At 25.0% G+C, this 22,052-nt stretch overlaps 2 protein-coding genes across 2 annotated transcripts; one reads left to right on the plus strand and one right to left on the minus strand.

Moving 5' to 3' along the window:
* Positions 1 to 16: 16 nt before the first annotated feature.
* On the minus strand, positions 17 to 20,614 carry LOC113561048 (xaa-Pro dipeptidase). The gene is made up of 11 exons (XM_026967239.1): positions 20,419 to 20,614; positions 20,103 to 20,286; positions 14,336 to 14,527; positions 10,962 to 11,009; positions 8,315 to 8,376; positions 8,204 to 8,248; positions 3,058 to 3,327; positions 2,377 to 2,525; positions 1,353 to 1,648; positions 1,043 to 1,194; positions 17 to 191 (listed from the first exon to the last, which is right to left on the minus strand). The coding sequence occupies exons 1-11, from the start codon at positions 20,430 to 20,432 to the stop codon at positions 143 to 145; spliced, it is 1,461 nt and encodes a 486-aa protein (XP_026823040.1). The 5' UTR covers positions 20,433 to 20,614; the 3' UTR covers positions 17 to 142.
* Positions 5,413 to 8,218, plus strand: LOC113561046 (FAST kinase domain-containing protein 3, mitochondrial-like). The gene has a single exon (XM_026967235.1). The coding sequence runs from the start codon at positions 6,163 to 6,165 to the stop codon at positions 8,155 to 8,157; it is 1,995 nt and encodes a 664-aa protein (XP_026823036.1). The 5' UTR covers positions 5,413 to 6,162; the 3' UTR covers positions 8,158 to 8,218.
* Positions 20,615 to 22,052: the final 1,438 nt, after the last annotated feature.

The raw sequence follows: 22,052 nt of genomic DNA on the forward strand, positions 1-22,052 counted from the left end.
ATATATTGAGCAATAATTCTGAAAATAAGTATCGTTTTATTTAAACATTTTATATTAAATTTGGTTATTGAATAAAATAAATAATATTGTTAAAAATGAATATAATGAAGAGGCGTAACGTATCTTCTTCGATGATATAGATTTAAGCAACCATTTCTTTTTTACTCATCCACTCTTCGATTTCTTCAACACTAATACAAAATAACGAATTAAACACATAAATTAGCATTGACTATAATATAGTTACTAATATTACTACGTGGTAAATAATATTGACTTTAATAGTCTCTCTTCCGTATTTCTCCATTAAGTGATAAGAAAATTCTAAAAAAAATTGCTCTACCTAACCGTCAATAATAGCATAATGATATAAGCTACAATTTGGGATATGGAAAAACAATTATTATTTACCAATTATCTTCACAGTATCATTAAGTGAAAAAGTAGCATCTTATAATTTTAAAATCAATTAAATAAGTGTATTTTATATATAAGCTAAAACAATTTTTATTAATCATAATTTAAACAAATAAATAGCGTTTTCAATACATTTTTCAAAACTACTGATTTTATGAAATTTATATTAAAACCGTGTAATGCGAAGTGGTATCTAGCCTTTTACACTACTTTCATTTATACATATACTATAAAACATACATTTTTCTTGTTTACGGTTAAAATATTCAATAATACACATTTTTATTGCTCTTAAAATATGCAAAAATATTCAAAATAAAAAATAGATCATTTGTGTCAATATTAGGCGATTCGTGAACATAACCTATAAAATACATTTTTAAAAGGACGTTGCAAAAAAACACATACCAATGTTTATAAAAGATCTGGCCCTAGTTATTATTCATCGTTCAACACAACAGCCAACGATTTTTTTACTCTAATAATATTGGCTCAACACTCGCTATTGTATAATAATATACGGATCACGCGGTCTTTCTCTATACCGATATGAGAAACACAAATATATATCGACGTTTCGTTAGTCAAAATACAAAAGCCTATATACTTCAAACTTTAAACTTACGTTCTTGGTACTGGAGTGTAGTTTTCAATTCCATGTTCGGTGACGAAAATGTTGTCTTCAATGCGCACGCCACCAAACTTCCAAAACCGTTTCAGTACTTTTTCATTCAAGAACTTGGACAATACTGGATCACTAAGAGCCCGTTTCAACAGCTAAAATATTCGAACGACAAAGTTTGAAATTATAGTTTCGTTCCTAAGTATAGATAAATTAAGAAATACATTTGGGGAGAGGTTAAATCTAAAAATTAGATGACTTTCTCTGCAATGACCATAAAAAAACGAAGCATTTCAAAAAATGTTTGTTATACCGGTTCGATGAAATAACATCCCGGCTCAACAGTGAGTGCCATGCCCGCTTCCAAGTTTCTAGCCGTTCTCAGGGCCTTGACGCCTGGCTTTTGAGGCCTGTCTGGGTGTCCTTCCAAGTAACCACCAACATCGTGCACATCGATTCCTAGTAGATGCCCCAGCCCATGTGGTTGAAATATTGCGGCGAGACCGGCTTCATACATTTCGTCGACATCACCACGGAGTAAATCTATTTCTCGCAGCTCTCTTAGGGTGATTTTATTGGCCAATATATGCATGTCCACCCAGGAAACACCTAAAATCACACAATTATAAAATTATAAGCCTCGAATAATGATGGTGGATACTTGTTTGGTAGAATAAGATGAAAAATACTGTTATTGAATAATAGTTTTAATGCGCAACCACGTAGGTAGGTACGTTACTTTATTACCTATATACACAAATCGTACATTTCAAGATAAATTATAAGCAATTAAAGCCAATTAAATCATATAATTTGTCTTACTTGTTGCAAAAAAAACCATCATATTATTACAAAAAAATAGAAATAAACCTCAATTATACTATGTGACAAATATTATATAGCTTTATTTTTACGTGATAATATTATGAAACTAAAATTAATAAAATCAATATTTCAAAATTAAAATACCATTTATTTGAATACAATTACTCGAAACACATTATTACTGAATTAAAAAGTCTCATCATAAATTAAATAATTAAATCAATTAAAATATTGACATTATAATATACTCCGCTATCGATAATAATGATGATAAATAATTATCTGGTTTCAAGTTAATATGTTACAGTCACTAATTTTTAAACCAATAAAAAAAAAGTCACAAGTATTACGAATACTAAAGGGGTTAACTACCCAATTTCAGTGAATGATAATTTTTAAATATATTGGTAATTCAAGTAACCTTCATTTAAAAAAATATTATGGTGGGCAAGTTGAGAATTAAACGAAGATAATTCGAGTGAACCCACATTAACAGCCTAGTCAATGTATACCTGGTTTTATAGCGTTCATCACGGCACGGCTAGCTGTAAGAACAGCATTGTAAATCGCGCGTTGATCATCGGTAAACTTTCCATTAGCCGGAAATGAAACTGTCACATCTGCCGTATAGCCGCTATACGATGCTCCCATGTCGAACAGACTAAAACCCAATAAACACACATCCAATGTATTTATTTTGACCACTAATACAATATTATCAACATTAAATCGTACAACCTAATAACTATATAGTGGATTCAATACGATACAATACGTTGAATAAAATTTAAGAAGAAATATTGATATTTACATATTTATTAAATTTAATCCGTAACGATCTCATACAGTGTTCTTTGTATCCTATATAATATAATCGTGGCAATGATGTCAGACACTACATTTTTTATTCAATTTCTGACGCATATCTACACTATATTCTAATTCTGTATGATTTTGTACCTGTATTATGGAATATGTATAAAAAAAATGACAATAAACGATAAGAGTCGTCAATTATTTTTACGAATATTGTATTCTTCGTCGTCACTATATAGTATACATAGATATTAGATACTTAAATATTATTGAATAGGTACAGATTATAATTTTAAATAAATTTGTATGCTTTAAAATCTATAAGTATAAACAAAATCTAATATTGTATTTTTATTTTTTATATTATAGTATCGTACCACATGTCACCATCGTGGATCTCTTTAGAATTGGGTTCGGTAGCGTGTCCGTAGTGTAGAACGGCACCGTTCATACCTGAACAGCAAATGTTGTTATAGCCTACATGTCTGCATCCCCCGACGTAATATGCGTAATGTAGGAAGTTAGCTTCGCATTGGTATTCATACATGTTTGGCTTGCACTTTGCCATCACAGACTTATGGGCGTTACAAGTAACTTTCGTCGCGTACCTCATAACTTCTTTTTCATAATCCGTTTTGATAACGCGACTGAAACAAACAAATAACGTGTAAGTGCCTATGATATCGTTCAGATAATATACCGCGCACGAGCAGAATGCACACGTCGCGTTTGAAACATTAAAATGTATCAAAACCACATAATCTAATAAATTGTGAGAATACATAAACTCTGACACTAGTAAATTGTATATCAATTTATAATAAATAAAAAATTAAACAGATTCCTCTCAAAGTAATTTTGCAAGGATAGTATTCGTACGTTGTACCACTGATCATTATAAATTACTATAATATAACAATCAGTGCACATATTGGTTTAAAAAGTATAGGCAACCAAACTCACAAGTTATTATGACGTTCTAATAAAACGGTCAACACTACAAGAATATATTATTATTGTTATTTGATTTCTGTTCAATTTTTTCCAAAAAATAACAGGTACTATATAATATATTGTAATAATTTAAATAAAATAGGATGTCACTAATTATATTAAATATATATAATATATATCATCAATAATAAAACTTTAATACGTTTAGAGGACGTTACTTATGTGTTGTTTACTTGTTTCCGTCTTACAAATGTACGGGGTACGGCATAGTAAATTTGTATTAATCAGAATCAATTGTATTTTATTAGTATTAATATTAGAGTGAATTAATATAGTATCAAAGTTAAAGGTAAGAAGGTTATCTATGCTTAAGCGTTGATTTTTTTATATTTTTTTAAAAAATAAGGTATGAGTATATAAAATATTACATATTAAAAATGTTAATACTTAGCTTAAAAATTAAAATATCGATAAACAAACGACGCTTAAGATTAGATTATGTTCTTATCTTTAACTCTGCTAATAGGTCAATTCACTGAACTAATAACACAATCATTTCTGAACATCGTACATTTGAAACACCCGTATACATTATTTGTAAGACAGATGCAACACATGCATGGGTACCTAACATCATGTTAATAATATTATATATATAAAATTATTGAGTATGACTTAATTAATTTAAAAATTATTATTACTATTGTCGATTAGCATTGGTTTTATAAAATACTATTTTAAAACCAGTGCTATTAAGTTATTATTAATCGCATTCTGCTTTTATTTTTTTATTTTTGGACATATAAAAATATTTACAGTGTTATTATTTATTATTGATTATTTTAAAAAGACTTTTTAAGAACTTTTTAGTTTATAATTTTAATCAAGAATTTAAAAATTCAAAACAAAAAATTTAATATTTGAGTAATAAAACCTTAAAATATAGCAATTGTTGTATATATACAACTAAATTATTTTGTGACTATATACATGTATATATTATTTTAATAATGATTAATGATAATATGATGCGTCATTATAATTTCTATTCTAATGAAAACAACTTCTATTATTTTATATTCTATTATAATATATACATAACAAATAATTTTAAAACAACGGATACACGTTTCCAATTCTTTTCTCTTTGTCAGTGAACCAACGACCAAGTACTAGTTCTGTATGTACTTACATAAAAACAAAAAAATTAAAACTCGAGTTTAATGCGCTAGTAAGAATAAGTAAAATAAAAATTCAATCAATGCTAAAATATAAAGTAACGTAACCTCCTCACTCAATTCTTAGATACATTGTACATCATAGAACAAATACAGTCAATAAAATTGTAGCATATAGACTTAAATTGTATATTTATTTTAAACAAATTCACTATAACTAAACAACTGCGTATAATATATAAGCATAATGTCTTTTCAACATTCAACTTGTTCGTATATCATAGAAGTACACATCGTTCATTATCAGATAATAAAACAAAATAAAAGTATAATAAACCAATTTTTTTTCTATAAACAATGCGTCTTATTTTTCTAATGCTAGGTAAATATTATTAGTTACAATATCTATATTTTAACAGTTTTAATTTATAATTTACTGTTGCTAAATCCCGGTAAAAGCTCATTTGCGATAATGTTACATAACTCACAATTTTTAAATAGGTGACCATACTTAGTATACTCTTAGAGAAATAAAAGAAAAAACATCAATATCAGTTTACTGCAATGAACTAAGCACTAAGCAGTGAGCACCGGTCAGTATTTTTTTTTTTATTTCGATGATCATTCATAAGTTAGGTATGTTTAATCCGGTTGTTTTCCCTTTTGAAACATATTTTGAATACATTCAAAAACACTGGCATTGTGTCCTACAAAAACAACAATCGTTGGCCACTCTACCGGAATTTAACAAATACTTATTAATAGAATGGACGTCAGATGATAAATATTATACACACGAATGACAATATGGCATGTTATTACTCGCAAACGTGTATTGAAATATAAGACACACGATAGTTATTGTACATTATGACGTTTTTAACATACAATATTTTTAGAACGTTCGTCATGAACATTAGATTCACGTCAAAAAATAAAGCCTTGTGCACATAATTGTATTTACAATGTCATAGCAAGGTAGTGATATCTAGCAGTAAGTTGTAATCAATGTACTAAATTTTTAACCAAACCAGTCAATACCACAAAGACTATCACTAACCGCTATTGGTAATAATATTTAGTCTGATAACCATATTATCATCTATTATCAATTTAAAGTTACAAATTTACGACTCGAAACTCGGAAATAATAAATATTTACAGAGGTACCGACTTAAATAGTTAATACGTGAGATTTTCAATATATTGAATAGCATTGTCTTATTTTGTGGTATAGTGTTATGTAAATTTAACAAAATTATTATAACATAAAATATTCTTTTAATAATGTTTGTTGTTCTGGTACTTATTTAGTTCAATGAATTTAGTCCATAGTGAAGTTTATCAAATATGTCAAGAATAGTCATCCATCAATTATTTTTTAACAGAGTGAACTATTTAAATGTACTAAAAGCGATAAACATCACACAAAACAGATATAAAGCTGATAAATTTGGACATACATTCGCACTCGTTCAAGAAGGAAGTGAAATAAGAGAATTACCACTGATTGTACGTAATGTATGTAGCAACGAAATTTGCTGTAACGAATGTACTAAAACTGAAGAAACATACTTTAATAATGATGAACTAGTCAATAAATTTAATGATCTTAAGAATGAAACAGATCGTAAAAAAGCTGATAAAGAAATTGTAGATGTTATTCGAGGCTTTAAAAAATGTTCTTCTGTAAAATCACTAGTGGATCTACTAGAAATAGTAATGCTAGATGAAATAACTCCAGAGGTAGCACTATGTGCTCTGAAAAAAATAGTAGAACTAGAGAACTTTAAATCGCATATAGCATCAAATAAATTGTTATCAATTTTAAATATTAAACCAAATATAGATTATACAAAAACACCAATACTAGAAAAGCTGCTAGAAATAATAATGACAGGAGATAATAACTCTGCTGTTGTTGGAATACTAGAATTAATATCTATTGATCGTGTTCGAGTATTGCCATTTGACATATTTAAAAATAAAATATCTGAAGAAATTTTATGCCGAGTAACTGAAAACAAACTTAATATAGATGATTTATGCAGATCAATTGATGCATTTTCTAAGTTAAATGAAGTCAAAACTGCAGACCAGCTTTGGATTGGAATAATGGATAAATCTGATCAAATAAATGAAAAAAATGTAATTCAAGTTTTTAGAATTTTACACTTGTTAAAGAAAAGTAGAAAAACCATAATGAAGCTGCTAGAAAGATGTTTACAGCAATTTTGGCATCATCTTTGTACTGATGACTTGATAGAAATGTTATATACATTACGATTAACAAAATGCAGTTCAAATATTATCTTAAAAACTACATCTAGATGGATTAATACAAACATACACACTATGAATGAAAATAATCTAACTTCAATTGTAAATGAGTTAAATAATTCCAACTATGTGGATATTGGTATTGTAAGAGCATTAGAACGCTACATAAAGGCTAAACACAGTACAATAAATAGTCCTTTATTAATGGTAGAAATCATGAACTACTGTTCAAAATTTAATGTACGTTCTGAAAATATTTTTGAAGGATGTGCCATGTACATAATTCAGTATGGTTCAAATATAACTCCTTCTCAATTTAGAGATTTATTTTGGCCATTTGGTCAACTTAACTACAAACCTAAATCAGCTTTAGAGTTTTGGATTAAGGTGGAAAATATAATGAATAAAGAGTTTTATAACTTTAAGACACAAGATACAATAGACATATTATTATCTTGTGTTTACTTAGAGAAACATCCATTGAACTTTGTTCACAGGATATTTAATACTTCTTTTTTACATCATTTATTTGAAAATGGAGGTAATAATGACTATACAAAAATAAAATTAAAAATTATTGACCAGTGTATGACATTAGAGTGTAATCACTATCGTGGGCCAGTGTTGCCCAAAGATAAATTTGCAAAGAGCATTTGGTGCGACTATAGAATAAAACGAATCTTAAAAGAAATCAGTAGTACTCTTGAAAATATTTTTCAAGGCTACAAAATTTCTTACTCGACTATTCTAAGTCGACTACCGCTTATGAGTATTTACATAATTGATGCTTTAGTACACCCAGACAAATTTGAACTTAACAATAGATACATCAATTTCAAGAAACATCCTGGTCTATGTACTGTAATTTTAGTTCATTTGCCAGAACACTATTGCTGGGAAAAAGAACACTTAACTGGTATTGAAACCACTAGAATACGGCATTTTCAAAAAATTGGATTAAATGTAATGTCCATCAACTACGAAAAAATATTAGAACTCAAATACCCGGCTGAACTGACTGAATATATTAACAATAGATATAAAAATATGTTAACTCCTTGTTAATTTCATTCAAAAAACTATGTATGCTATATAATTTTTTTTTACTTACCAATCAGCAATGATTTTATGTAATATTTTGTTGTCCAATATGAACCTTAATTTCAAAAAACATTATTATAATTAATATTAATACAATATTTTATTAGTGTTTTTATTTTACCTGTCTATTCCTTCAAAATGTGCTTCTTTGCATGTCAGGTCACTATCAGTGTTTTTTCCATACTAAAAAAAAAGACAAGAATTGTACTTAATTATTAACTTAGAAAAATGTGGGTACCAGATGCCTAAAATTTTTATTAAAAACTATAAAAAAAAAATGTATTCACAAAATGTATAATATACAGTAATTAAATAAAACAAAACATTTATAATCTCAATTACATAATATTTATTTAAAATTATATACATCATAACTGTTATGTAACTTCAAGCAAGATGCAATTCTTAGAAAACATTATTTAAGGAAATTGTACTGTACTACCTTACTCAAGAAATGCTTATAAACAAAACTGAAAAAATAGTACAATGGTCAATAGTTGTTTTTATACATTAATGATTAACATTTCCTTTGAAATATTCTAAACTTAAACTACTGCCATGAGAAAAATAAAATGTTACAAGTACTTCAGTACTTACATACAGTACATTAATTTAAAATGATATTTGTTACTTAATATTGTATTTTTATACATAATTATGTAAGTCTTGTACGTATCTTCAAACATTTAAGTAGACAAAAGTATAATATTTCTTAATTTTTAAGAACTTTAAATAACTTTAAATTATTATATAATCAATGGAACTATATTTACTACAGAGTAAAGAGCATTTAGAAAAGTAAATAAGTATGTGAATATTTGTATTTGCATCTCAAAACCAACATCATACAAAATTTGCATAATAAAAATAATAACTTGTTATAAAGACATTTTAATAAGGACAATAATTAGTTTAATTATTGTTAATTTAAACTATAGAATGATTGGTGAATCAGTTCAATTTATAGTAACTACACATTATAACAATAGCCCATTATAATGTTATTATGTGTGGGTCAATGGCAGTTTTGATAGTTTTATTGTAATTCTGCAAAATATAAAATACATCTATCCCCATCCTAATGATTTTAAAAAAATCTGTAAAAAAAAAATATACTTTTTAAATTGTCAATCATTGTTTTTGACCTAACAATTTATTAGAAACATAGGCGGACATTTAGTTGAATTTTTAGGGAGGGGGACTATAATAATCCAATGTAAAGTAACCCCGCGCCACCTTTCTATACACAAGTTTAACATTTCACATTCGATTTTTAAGGATCTATTGAAATACTTGTTGGACCAAGTTCCTCCCTCCCCCTGATGTCCGCTTATAATTAGAACACATTAAATGTATATCACTTAAGAGTTGAAGTTTAGTATACCATAATTGTATTAAGTAATTCAATTACTATTTACAATACCAGAAAATACAAAACAAATAACCATTTTTTATTCTAACCATGTAACTAATAAAAAATCGTGAGCCAAAATATAATTATTGAGCTTTAAAGTTTGAATAAAAGTTATTTTTAAAGATCTCTTATAATCACGTTTGTAGCATAAGGTTTGATGATTTTGTACAAGGACACATGGTTACACGTCTTATTATGTATCATATTCGTTATTTACATTAAATAGAATATATTTATTTAACCAATTACCAGTACAGCTACATGTTTACATTCAATAATCCAAATGTTCAAAATTGTTAAACTTTTTTATCAGTAACTTAAAAATTTTTAATGCAATATAATACATCAATTATAAATATCTAAGAAAATTTAATTATTAGAGTTAAGTACGCATTTATATTTATTAAATTCATGACGATCGGCCATTAAAACATATTCATTATCCAACTAATATTGCATACACACAGATCTTGGATTGTGAAAGAAATCGAAATTAGGACACATAAATCGTTAGTCTCGGGGTAAATAAACGAACAATGTAAATAAATTGTTTATCGTTAATGCCACTTTAGTAACTCGTGTGTTGTTATTATTATAGTGTTATATTAAAGCCAATGGAAAAAAAGGTGATAATGATTGTGTCATATATATTTCTATATTGGCAAACAGTTATGGCAGAAATATTAGTAAACAATTTATATTTAATCGCCAAATAAAATAATGTATGTTATGTGTTACGTGTAAGACACATTAAAAATAAAGCGATAATTTAGTTAAGGCGATAAAGAAAACAAGCACTAATACCATCATCAATACAGAAACCTATGTTAAAACTTTGAAATATTTTTAAAAGTATATTAAATAAATAGTACCCACTCTATAAATATTTCAAATATTCATATAGTACCTATACACATAAGATATTACATTACATATACTCAAATCACATTGGACAATATTATCAACGGTCATAATTATACTCTACTTAGTATTTTAGTAATTTTCTATTATGCAAATAATTATATTATAATTATGTATTATATATTGACATATTGTAATTATAAACAATACCTATTCACAATTTATTTGTGATGCTTGATTTACCGAGAAAGTAGGTTTAATCAACGTGAATTGGCAACAATGCGTTATATTATATTATGTCAATATAAATGCATATTATTATTATTTTTTTTCTATTTTAATTTTATTTTAATATAAAACCACCGATACAATAAATTGACATAACTTTATATATATATAACACAAGATTTATATATATAAAGGACATATCCACATAGGTACACATGAATTAAACATAATAAATATAGTTAAATATTAAAATTGTTTTACTTACTAAAGTCAATATCACTGAAGGTTTCAATGCATTTAGTGTTTCACCAAGCTAATAAAACATATAAAACAAACAGTTATTATAATTACAAACAACCATACAGATATATCTATGTAAGTATGTGCTTAATATGGTTAAGTACAAAATATATCGGAACACAACAAAATTATCAGCGCAAAGAAAATGTGTTTTTGTATATAGTTGTCTTTAAAATAATTTAATCGCATTTTATTTTAGTAAATTATTAAATTGATGATATAAATTATATTCATTTTTATTGCTGTTTTAAACCATTGATTAAATATACCAAACAAATAATCAATACGTTAATTAAATAATTATTATATAGCAATTTCAATTTCAATTTAATTTAATTTGTTACTTCAATAAAAATATTTCGTAAGATTCAAATTAAAAATTCTTACATTTTGAGCATAACTTTATGTCATTACCTATGTATCAATAGAAGATTTATCAAAACATCGAAGTCTATATAATATTATCAAACGTTATAGAAACGATTGTGATCAGAAATTTTCTTTAATTTAAATCAAATTTTATGGACGTGATATTAAAAATAGATATATTAGGATTTAGAGCTGTAGCAACCATATTACTTTTTATAATCGAAAAAGATTTACAATCTCACGTTATTATTATAATACTGATTTTAATATTTGAAATTATACTATAATAATATTACCGATGACATTTTATAAATTATTATTTAACATGTGGTGTAATGTGTAAATACAGTATAAATAATTAACTACAATATTTAAAAGTATAAATCATATTTAGGAGCAATAATCTAAGCAACTTCACTTATCTTGGAAAGTTTAAAATAAATATTTCATGAAAAATACTTAAGATAAAATTGTTTATTACACGAACTCTTGTATTATATTATTATAGTTCCTTTAAGTAACAATGAATGTAATGTTCTACAATTTTTTATTTTTTTTATTGTCAACAACATTTTATTACAAGTTTGATAGTTTTCTATAATATGACAAAACAAATCTACGACGACAATTTGCAATAAATTGATGATCAAGTAAAAGTATGTGTTTTAACTTATAAGTTATAACATATAAATATATAATATAAGAAAAATTAAGATGTATTTAATGTAAGCACTTGTGACTTAACTTATTCATCATATTTTAAATAACAGTTAAATTTGTGTTTCTTTTTCTACTGTTCCTATAGAATTATTTTAACGTGACTTGGCGAAAAAATATTTTATAATTATCAATTAATATTTCGGTCGTTAAAAAACACTATTTTAAAAACACAAACATACATTGTATATTATTTAATATAGTACAGACTAGTTTATCAAGGAAGCTTTAAGTTTTTTTGGAAGGTCAGTCAATTTGGTTCCCCTAGTATTTGCGCCTATGTCCCAAACAGTGGCTTTTTTTAGCGTACCTACATGTGTCAAAATAGTAAATGCGTTCAGGCAAAGCGCACCAACCTATAAACGTATAGTATAAGATATGGAATTTAAAACCCTTCTCCACAACTTGCATCTTCTATTGATCATATTGTAATAATTTTGGTTGTTGTCACTCAGCGTTGCTTGTCGGACACGATGTTAACAACGCGACACAATTGGGCATACGTCCGAGAAAATAACGTTAGTATGATGCCATCATAATGCAAAAGTACTATTTTCGTCAATCGTCAATGTGTTTCTGACGAGTCTATCGTAAATCCGTGAGTATAAATATTATGTGGCGGTTAATCAGAAAAAGCAAAACAAAAAAACTATACAATATTATTTTATATTATAATATATTCTAAGAAAAATATATAACATAGATACGAAATTATAATATTTATTGTTTACCCAGACTAGTGATGGTACGCAATAATTAAACCATCTCAACACCCGTTAAATATAGATTTATTTTTTTCAATTACAGACCAATATCACTTATAAACACTTAAGGCAAACTATTGGTAAAAATGATAAACAAACGTAATTATAATAAACATAATAATTTAGTATCTTGAAAGTTATAAATTCCTACCCATCGATTAATGTGGCTTTTGGCGAAACTTTCAAACTCAAACCACCTCTCAAACCTATACATACAGATATCTGCAGAGCAATAAATAACAAACGATTTCTTATACTGGACACTGCAGGTACCATATTATTATACCTTTAAAAAGCCTATGACATGTTGTGTCGCTGTAACAACAGAGTACACGACCACCAAATTATTAAAAAATGTAACATAAATAAAATACCCTTTCTTATTCATCAATAACTTACTAAAATCGCTAGATTCAAATAAAAGTTCAATACAAACTTTCAAACGCTTATTTAAATAAAACGAACTAAATTCCTAAGCATAACAATCTTCCTAATTGCCATAAACAATATTTTTCTAAAAGTCCCAAGTCATATGAATTTTTTGGCTAACGATTACTACATTTATTGTAGCAGGGTATCGGCATTAGGCGCGGGACTTTTAAGCACAATGACAATTGGGTGCAATTAGTTACATTATTAAATTGGAAAAGGGCACTTGATGGACCTTACAAATTTTATTTATTAAAAACACATTTTATTACTTACTAAATGTATTTACCAAAAAAAAAAAAAAAATAATGTTGTTGGTATAAATTTTTTCGAAAAGACGACTTAAATTTTTGACCGATTATATAAGATAGACCACGCGCTCACCTAATTTGAGTATTTGTGACTGTAATGATTTTGGAAACCGTGACATAAATGATTTATTGAAAGGCATTGCTCAAAATGTATCATAATATTTCAATAAAATAAATGTATTAATATAATGCCTTAATATTTAATTATAATTTTAGGATTTTTTCTTATTTTTATTTTTTGGAAGACAGCCTGTAAATTCTTAAATATAATAAACATTTACAGTGGAATATATTCCACTAATATAGTTTATAAACTATATTCGCAAAACAAAATAATGATTACTAAAACCATCACCTATAAGGCACTAGACAAGTGTTTAAGAGATCACGGGGCTTACGACTAAAAATCATAATATAGCAACTAGCTATTTAATTAATTCTTATATTATTTAGATCTCAACTAAAAAAAAACAATACTAAATATACAGGCATTAAGTATTTAAGTATAATACTCGTATATGTGTAATGTTTTTCACATTTTAACAGTTGACATTTTTATATTTTTCCAATAAGAATGTACGATGTCGATGTGTGATAATGTTTCAATAATGTTTCGCACAAGTGCTTTAGACTTACTAACCATTTATTAATCCAACCAGCGGGATGATTCACTCGGCGTATCTTCTTTCAATACAAATAAATAGAAACTTAATATAAACTAATTTTATGATTATTATTTATTTTATTACCGTATCCACGTACGATGCGTAGTTGACCTTATACCGACATTTGTATTCATCTAAGCACAACGGTTTGCCCAACCATACTGTGTGCGCCTCTTCGACTCTCGGGAAAAACAAATGCGCTTCGCCGCTAGATACGTGTATTAGGCCGTAACAATCGGGTTCGCTGACTCCAAAAGTCCAATGAAAGTAGGGTTCCTAAAACCATCATAAAAGCGTTATACGAACAAAAAGCAATAATAATATGTTAATATGGATATCATTCCTTATTCAGTATAATATGGTATGTATAAGACGAGGGCTCAAACTTTGTAACATTTTCAAGTTTTTTTAGGTTATTAAATATACATATTATTTTTAGGTAAGTTATAATTTAATTTCATGACTTTTCAAATCAAATACTAAAAGTTTTAAGTGCACATGTCTTTATATGTTTAAAGATAAAATTCAGTAAATCAAAAATAAAGACACCTATTTGAGATTTTAATATGTCATATGTTTATTTGCCATGTCATAAGTTCATATAATTTTTTTTTTAATATTCAATTTAAAAACATACAAATCCAAGAAAAAAAATCAAGGAACTCTGCTATATATTAGATATTAAGGTATAAAATATACCTTCTCATTGAATATAAGTCATTAATGGAAGTGTTAAATTTTATTTTAATAATAAATCATTGTAGGTACGATAAAAAATGATTCTAAACGTCCCATCTTCTACGAACAGTCAGCATGATATATATAATAATATAATAAAATTGGATTACTATAAAAAAATTATTTTTCTGTTAGTATGATTGCTACGATAGGTTGGACTAATTTTTGTCAAAACCCAATCGCATATTGACATATTATATTATAATATTCTATTTCATATAATATTACTATAGTTGCGTATGCGTAAATTTAATGAGTAATTTGAGACTGTTTATTTCTTACCTTTTTCTAAAACTAATATAGTGATTTCAATTTTACACGTTGTAAGTAACATAATTTTTTTCGTAATTCCACCATCACTATATATACCCCTCCGAGCAGACTCTAAATTACCCCCAATTGGGAACCGCTGGAATAAACCTACGAATAATATTTTTAATAAAATAACTAAAATTACTAATTTTCATTTAAATCTCCAATTTTATAGAAATTTGTAATAATTACAAAATATTAAAGTCTATAAAAAAATGTTCATTTGTATTTTAAAAATTTTTAGATTTTTGTAAAAAAAACTTATAAGTTATGAGGAATATTCCGAATATTATATTAAATTTTTTAATTTTAGCTATTAAAATTGAAAATTTTATCAACTTTAAACAAAATAATTATCCAATTATTTTGAAAATAACTGGGAATTTAAATTTAATATAATTGCTACCAGAAACCACAAATGTTTAAATCAAGTATATAATATATATATATATATATATATATAATAACTCCTTGTATATTTTATATGTATTTAGAAAGTTTATAAGTTTTAGCCCTATGTATGACACATCACCTATAGGCTATAATATTGTTTTAACAAATTATAAATAGTTGTTATTAATTGTTTTCAAGAATAATAAACACCGTTGTACATATATATATATATATATATACCTATAATATGCACTAATGCATTATACACGTTTTCAATGTGCGTCAGCAAACATAATTATTGTGTAACACTTATATATAATTAATGCATTATACGAACATAATGTTTTTTTTAAATAATAATTGAAACTATATTATATCAATAATTAGTCTCAAATCCCATCTATCTATATGTTTTTTGGCTGATAGAGGCACATACTGACGTAAACAAAAATTATATATACATAAATAAAAACCTTGAATTTCCACACGTAGGCAACTTATAATTTAGTCTATTCATAAACGTTTATGTGTGTATTCTAACCACCACAAATATTATAAACATCATCAAATAGACATTTGTGATTTGTTGTTGTTTTTGTTGTTGTTGTTACGTTGTTTATAGAGTAGGTATTTTGTCGTTAAATATTGTACCTACATAATATGTAGTAATTATATAAATCATATAGACTTTACAACACTTAACATTATTGTAATTGAATAAAATTATTTCCTACATGTTCAGTTACATATACACAGAGTCGAGTGTAAATACCATTAAACACAAATTATCACAAAATTCAAAATATTTTAACGTTTTTGAATTTAATTTAACCATTTAAAAAATAAATCAATTGTTTTGTTATAAACTATTTTGAATAAGAACTAACATTTTTTATTTAATATTCCAAAGCAAGATATTAAAAAAGTAGAATACTTTTCTTTAAATGTCCATGTACATAATTTAAATATCGAGCGACTTGTTAATTATTTACATAACATTATAAGTGTGCATTTAAAGTATTGTTAACCAATGTCAACCCCCAAAACGTTGATCTACAACTCCACGAGCCTAAACTTTGAACACTAATGACTAATTATTTTTGTTTTTTGGAATTCGATTATTCTAAATAAAAGTTCTTAGAAAAATCGTTTGCTTTAAAAAACAAACTAAAAAATGTATGTTATGGTTTAATAAATAAAAAAAGTATAAAATAAAAACGATAAAAATAGTGAAAAAATATAACTTTTTCAAAAATGTTGTTTTGTTAATTCATTAAATTAAGTAAAAAAACATTTATACAACTATACTTTTTAAGATAACAATAAATATGTATTGTTAAAAAAAGTCACCAATACGAAATAATTAACATAAATATTATTATTCTTAGATCATAATTATACAATTCAATTTCTCAAAGCGCTAACTACCTATTAGTCAAACTGTCAATGTCATTCTTAAAAAACCTTATACCTATTTCAAAAACGAATAAATACTTTATTGATCAAATAAATGTATGATTCATATTGATATTAAAATTATACTATCATTCAATGATAATTTACTATTTTTTGTGTTGAAAATAATCATTAGTCATTACTAAACTTTATATGTTATACAAATAAAAAATAAAAAATATATAATACATAATATAAGAAAAACTGAATTCTGTATAAATATTAATCAATTTGATAATTTTTAAGTGGTTTAAAATAGAAACTACCTATTGAAATTATTAGTGAAATATTTAATTATGTAATGTACACATAATGTTGAGCTACTCACCTAGAATAATTAGCCAAATTCCTCATGATTAACCCTGCCCACCTGATACCTGTCACATGCTTTATTAAACATTTTAATTGTCTATAAGTCTTGTAATGTGTTTTACTTCAAAAAACTTATAGTAATTATATTTTAAACTATTAATGTAATTTTTTTATCTATTTTTTTATATTTCTAACATATAATTTAACAAAAAATATACAATAATACAAGCTAATTTATACAATAGTAACATAAGTAAATTTAAATACATAAATATAGACCTATAATTGAATAACAGTAAAATGGGAAACTAACCAATAACAATACCCTAATTTAAGCTGAATTTGGCATGCAGTACAAGATTAAGAAGATCTCAACAATAGTGTATTTTGAGTCAGGGAAAAGGGTTATAAAAAATGTTAATTGAATATTAGCAGATTTATTTTTTTTTATTTTATTGAAGTACCTAACCAGTTCCATTAAAATAAAACATTTGTGATGAGAACAAGGAGAGTTTGCAATTAGTTAATATTATTAATTTTAATATAGAAACTAAATAAAATGAAATAAAAAAACAGTTGTAACAGTTTTCATAAAAATTTTTAATTAATTAAATCATTTAATAAAATAATAACATGTAATTTTTTTTTTATTTCATAATTAAATCTTAATTTATTTTGAATAATTTTTTACCATACGGCATAATATTAAAAAGCTTTATTCTTCTATTTAAAAAAAAAAAATAATTAATATAGGATTTAGCTGTTATATGTTAATTGCTAGTATTTCTTGTTTTTTTTATTTTTTGCTCTTTAAAATTTATTCTATTTTTATACAAATATTTCTACAATCAACAATTTCACACATAGTTATTTAAGAGTTAGAATAATAAGCATTTTGAATAAGTCATCTGTGCAATAATAATTTTAATAATAATGTTTAAACATAATTCAAATTACCATTCTTTGAACTACATTAAGTAGTTCAAAAGCATTTTTGTAATCTGATTCTCGCGTAATTAGACCATATGTGATAGGCTAATATAGACTGTACTATAGCTAGATATATTATTTGTATCCTATTGATATCTAAAATATTTCATAATTTTTTGAATATACAAAAGAATTTCCTGGCTTATATTATTACATTTTAAATATATAGTAGATAGGTACTCATTTTATATTTTCATAGAATATTATGCCTCAATATTTAGTGAAGTTTTTCCTTTTCAAATTCATAAAATTTTTATTAAAATAATCTACATTATTTTCATGAAAAAACAAATACTGTCTATTAAATATTGTTAACTTTTTAATACTGTTTTGAAATTATTGGGTTAAATAAGTTTAGTAAGTTATTTGATACAGGAAAACTGATTAAAAACTTATATGGTTTTCATAGAGATGGTTTAGTAAATCACTAAATTCAAATTCTAAATAGTGTATGCTCAAATCAACCAAACCTTTAACTATTATAATTGATTTTTAATAGAAATTTAGATTTTAAAATAGATTGAAGTGTAATCTATTATATAATATCTTTCATATTGATTTTAGATGGATACATCAAATAACTCTTTTAACTAAGGTAATGCCAATCACTTTTGCAGTAAATTATGTGATACATATCTACATTTAATTTATTTATATCTATTATCTATGCATTTCCAATATAGGTATATAAATATAGTACTAAATATAAAATATATACAAAGACTAAAATGATACTCATTTTATCAACTTTTACATTAAATAATTTATAAAACAACTTATCAACTTATTTACCATCTATTTTAATTTTGAGTGTTTAAGTGATAGGTAATAAAAAACAATTAAATATATTAAATTCCGTAACTCAATAAACAAATACTTGTATACTCAGGGTTAAAAATTAAACCTCTCAGTTCTTTTTTGAGTTTTTGACAATCAAAATTGACAAGTCAAGTTTTTGTATAAGAAATCATTTATTAACATAACATCTAAGATAAAATATGAAACATGAAAATTGGATAACAATTGTATAAATTTATTCTAATATTATATTAGTATTTTTAAATTTTAAATCAAACTGATTTTTTATTTTTTTACCAAAAACTAAAAATATATACACTAACATACAAATGTTACTTTATTGTGGCCCGAGGCAATTAAAGCTTAGTTATTTTAGATCTTATAGTACACGTTTCTACCTTCTACCACATTATAGAAAATATATATTACTGTAACTCCACAAAGAAATCAATAAATAGATACACATTTAAAATTAGATGCATACATACTGCCAATGTAAATCAAAATTAAAATAATCTAAAACCATTTTTTTATTTTTAACCAAAAGGGTATTATAAGATTAAGATTAGATAAAACAAATTTTAACATGTTAACTTTAAATATAATATTTTAATAGCTTAATTATTAAAGTTAATAACTTATTTAAATTATCAACAAATATAACATAATAAATTATATATACTGAAATAAATAACCGTTATTAGTTGTATTAAATTTAAATATTATATTATATATATATTGTTAATAATGTTGTAAATAAAGAACAATATTAAATAGTTTCAAAAATAAATAAATAACCATGATAAATAAATTTAAAAATTAATCATCCATATGTCAAACAAAATAAACTAACCTGTCTAAATACATAATCCACATCAGTACAATAATGGGATATATGTGATCCACCTTGTAATAGTACATAAGTATCCTTGTCCACAACTTCTGATAGACGTTTACAAAGTCTTTCTCGATTAAGTTTATACAGTTCCATAGGCACTGACAATGTATGTTCTCCCAAACTGAATTTTCCATCTTGACTAATATTTTAATAATGGATATCAAAAAATTTTAGTTCAAAATGCTTAATTAATACATGTTTATTCAATTGTTGATATAAAAAATGTTAATACAATATTACTAACAAATTGTAATATAAAATTATTAGGTACCTGATACATGTCATTGTACTGTTCTTTGGAATTGGTGCAGTAAATGAAACCTATATTTTTTACCTTTTAAAATATCAAATTATTTTTAGTAGTATGCCTATTGCCTAACAATTAACTATTACCAATAGTCAATTAATAATTAAAGGCAATAGATAATAATAGGTAATTGGTGCTTACAAATTAAAATAGTAACAATTTAATATTTATTTAAATATTTACGCAATGATAACAGAAGTAATGTGCCATCGTCACTGATAAGTGATAACGATAAAAAGATATCGCAGTAATAGATACCATAGTATCTATGGTCATGAAAAAAAAATAATTGAATGACCATAAAATAATAATAATAAGATATATTGAAATTGTATAAAATATAAAGAAGAATACTAAATTAGTAAATTTTTAGCAGAAAATTATACATTTGTTTATTATTATTATTATTATTATTATCATAAAATAAAAATTTTGAAATTTTAATTTATATTATTCGGATTAATTAAATGAAATAAAAGTTAAATCATAATATACAAAAACTAATAGTTGATATAATCTATAAACATTACCAAGCTATAGCTCCTTTCTCATTACTTTCTCTTATACTCTTAATATATGTTGAAAATAGCGACTATAAACTAATAATTAGATGTACTATGGTACATGGTTCTAAATTTAAATTTGATTTTTGATCAAAATTACTTGTCTTGTGTTAATTATTATTTACCCAAGGATTTGTATAGGTATATGGTTTACGTATACTTCATTCAGACCCTTGAGAGAAGTGGAAATTAAGAACATTTTGAAATGTGTTTTATTATTTTATTTGTACATCCAAAATAAATGTTTTTTTTTACTGGACTTTGTTTATACTCTTAATATTAAATTATAAAATAAAAACATTTTTTAATAAATTCTCAAATCAGATAGCAATTTAGCAAAGATTTAATTATGTACCTTTGATATTACCTAATGATATTAATTATCACCTTTTTGACGTCATAATATCAAATGTTTTGTATTTATTTAGTTTCGATAACTATGATAGCGCCATACAGCTTTTAATTTTTCAATAGTAAATTACTAATTAGTAACAAACAATTAATACAATAAAATCAGTCACATTGCAAATCGATTTTACTTAAGAAAATACCTATATTAGCTATTAGTATGTTATCTTTTGAAATAATGATAATGAATACCATTGTAAAGAACCATTTAAATTATAAACGTGTGTCAAGGTATGAAAACAGATATTATATTTAATAGTAACCATAATAACCTATACGGCTATACGACTCTAATGCTACCTATGCTTAGTACTTCATTGCAATACTCATATAACAATTTATACAAATACAATATAAATTATAGATACTAGGTACATATCTATATATTATTATTATTTGTATTTATTTTTGGTGACAATCTTCAGATTAATTTTCTTATGTAAATATTGGTGAACACGTTCAAATGACAAATATAGAGGCCAGAAATTGTTTATGGGAGGTCAATTTTTCATCACAAATAAAAATTAAACATACATACATTACACTACAAATTATTCTATTCCCTATTTAGTTTTTATAATTATACATAATGAATTATAATTTTAAAACAATATAAATTATAAATAA

Source organism: Rhopalosiphum maidis, chromosome 4 (assembly GCF_003676215.2).
Source record: "Rhopalosiphum maidis isolate BTI-1 chromosome 4, ASM367621v3, whole genome shotgun sequence".
NCBI classification, from domain to species: Eukaryota; Metazoa; Arthropoda; class Insecta; order Hemiptera; family Aphididae; genus Rhopalosiphum; species Rhopalosiphum maidis.